The 2,193-nt window shown below is 43.1% G+C and overlaps 1 protein-coding gene across 1 annotated transcript in view; it reads left to right on the top strand.

Annotated features, from left to right (window-relative positions):
- The first annotated feature begins 573 nt into the window (after window positions 1–573).
- Window positions 574–2,193, top strand: part of serpine3 (serpin peptidase inhibitor, clade E (nexin, plasminogen activator inhibitor type 1), member 3) — a 6,379-nt gene continuing 4,759 nt past the window's right edge. Inside the window, exons 1-2 of the mRNA XM_024286730.2 lie at window positions 574–1,143; window positions 1,201–1,386. Of these exons, the coding sequence (XP_024142498.1) occupies window positions 886–1,143; window positions 1,201–1,386 (444 nt within the window). The 5' untranslated portion in view covers window positions 574–885. The remainder of the gene's footprint in view (window positions 1,144–1,200; window positions 1,387–2,193) is intronic.

Raw genomic sequence — 2,193 nt, 5'->3', positions numbered from 1 at the left:
TATTTATCTATCTAAACTATTTTACATACTGCAGAATCTCTAAAAACATTGTTTTAAACTTTAGTGAGTGCCATCAGCTCTATTTCATTTCATTTTGTGTGCACAGACTGAACCTTATATTTAAGCATCATTAACTGTCAGCTCTGTGCACGCTCCTGTGGGTGTTTGTTCCCTCTGCCGGGATTTGCTGGTGAGTGACTCGCCTCCCTCCGCCTGGCTCCTTATAGCTCCGAGGAGGCAGGAGCCCCAGAGGAGTGGTACAGACATCGCCGACCAGAACTGTGAACACGCAGAAGGAGTTCACCTTAAAAAAAAAAGTCTCATGACTGTTTCAGTTAGAGACAACCACAGGAGCGAAGACGGACAGTCCGGGACAGCAAAGGGGGGACTGAGAGTTGAGGACCAGGAATCAGTGACTGCAGCTCCCCTGCAGAGCCTGGATGTTTGCTGGACTGCTGGACTCTACCTCACCTGTACAGGTAGGAAGCACGTTGGTGTCAAATCTGAAAGGAAGAAAAAAAAACCCAAAAGGATTACTTTATTTTAAATTGTTTTTGTTGTTGTGACATCTTTTGCAGAGAGAGAATAATCTGTTTTGCAATAAAAATATACATTAATAATAGTTCGAAGTGATAATATTGATTATTAGTACTATTATTCCAACACTTGTTTGCTTTTATTATTATTTTTGCACACATAAACCTTTTTGTACCCACAAATATGCTTTGAAACTATTATAAATATTTTACAATAAACTGAAGCTGCTACTGTTCAGTTGTCTCCCGAGTTGACCTTGCTGACCTCATTCGGCTGCAGGTTCATTGTGTTTTTCCCACTTCTGTCTCATAGGATTTACATTTGTGGGAACTTCCTCTTCTGCAGGACATGCGTCGTCTGTCAGTGGCTTCCCTCTTTCTCTGTGTTTGGTTGGTGGAGAGAAGCCACAGTGCCAGCAGCCTCCAGGACAGCATGAGGCACCTCCACAACAGTTTCTCCATCAGTCTATACCAGACTGTCACCCAGACGGAGAACGGCTCCAACCTGATCGTGTCCCCAGCGAGCGTTTCCTTTTCTCTGGCGCTGCTGCAGCTCGGTGCCAGGGGCAACACGCGGGCTCAGCTAGAGGGGGTGCTGGGATACAGTGTGAAAGGTGGGCTTCATTTCCTTCTGCACATACGTGCTGATCGGGGATAGCATTAGTGGCTCCTTGGGAAGCTGGAGCAGTTGTCGGTGGCTCTCAGTGCTGTTGGTACCAGGTGGTGTGGAGCGGTGCTGCTGCTGCCGCTGGCTCTGCAGAGCACAGTGGTGTCTGGAGCCCTAATACCTGCCTCCACACCAACTCTAATCTCATTAACCACTCCTGCAGCTTTGCCTCAGGGTCAGGAGGTCAATTTGTCTTGCAGCAAATTAAAACAAAGTTGATGTTATTTTTCCTCTAATAACAAAGTTTAGAAAATTCTTTGATGAAAAGTCATTAATTTAAAAAATATTTCCAGGAATTATTTAAAAAAAACTTGTGTTTTTGTTTTCATGTAGAGGCTAAATTAAGGTAAGTTTGGACCAGAAGTGGTTTGATGCATATTCCTAATCTTATTTTTTTATATAAATTATGAAGATAAATAGAGCACACAATAAAAAAAACTTGAAGATGTTTTGAGTTCATTTTGATAACAATTTCTTTTATAAATTGAAGAAAGAAAATATTTTAAACAAGCAAAATGTTTCAGTACTATGAGAGTGTGAAGTACGGATCCCCTGAGGGGTAATAGAAGTTCAGAAACAAAGCCAGAATTTAACCTGTGTGCACCAGAAACTACCCAGTCTACGACTAAGAGAAACCTGTGTGTACCAGTAACTAACTGGTATGCATGTGAAACTAACAGAAACCTACATGGTGTGCAACAGTAACTACCTGGTGAGCACCTGAACGTGACCAGTGTACACCTATAACTAAATGGTGTGCACCTATAACAAACTGGGACGCACCTGTAACTAACTGGTATACATCTAAAACGGACCTGTAGCTAACAGGTGTGCGCCGGTAATTAACATATGTACACCTGAAACTGACCACTGTGCACCTGTAACTATCTGCTACGCACCTGTTACCAGAGGTGGGACCAAGTCATTGTTTTGCAAGTCCGAGTCAAGTCCCAAGTCTTCGTCCTCAAGTCCGAGTCAAGTCCCAAGTCA

This window comes from Oryzias melastigma, linkage group LG21, assembly GCF_002922805.2.
Source record: "Oryzias melastigma strain HK-1 linkage group LG21, ASM292280v2, whole genome shotgun sequence".
Taxonomy (NCBI): domain Eukaryota; kingdom Metazoa; phylum Chordata; class Actinopteri; order Beloniformes; family Adrianichthyidae; genus Oryzias; species Oryzias melastigma.
The sequence above is the reverse complement of the archived record's forward strand: the minus strand, read 5'-3'. Positions and strand labels throughout refer to the sequence as shown.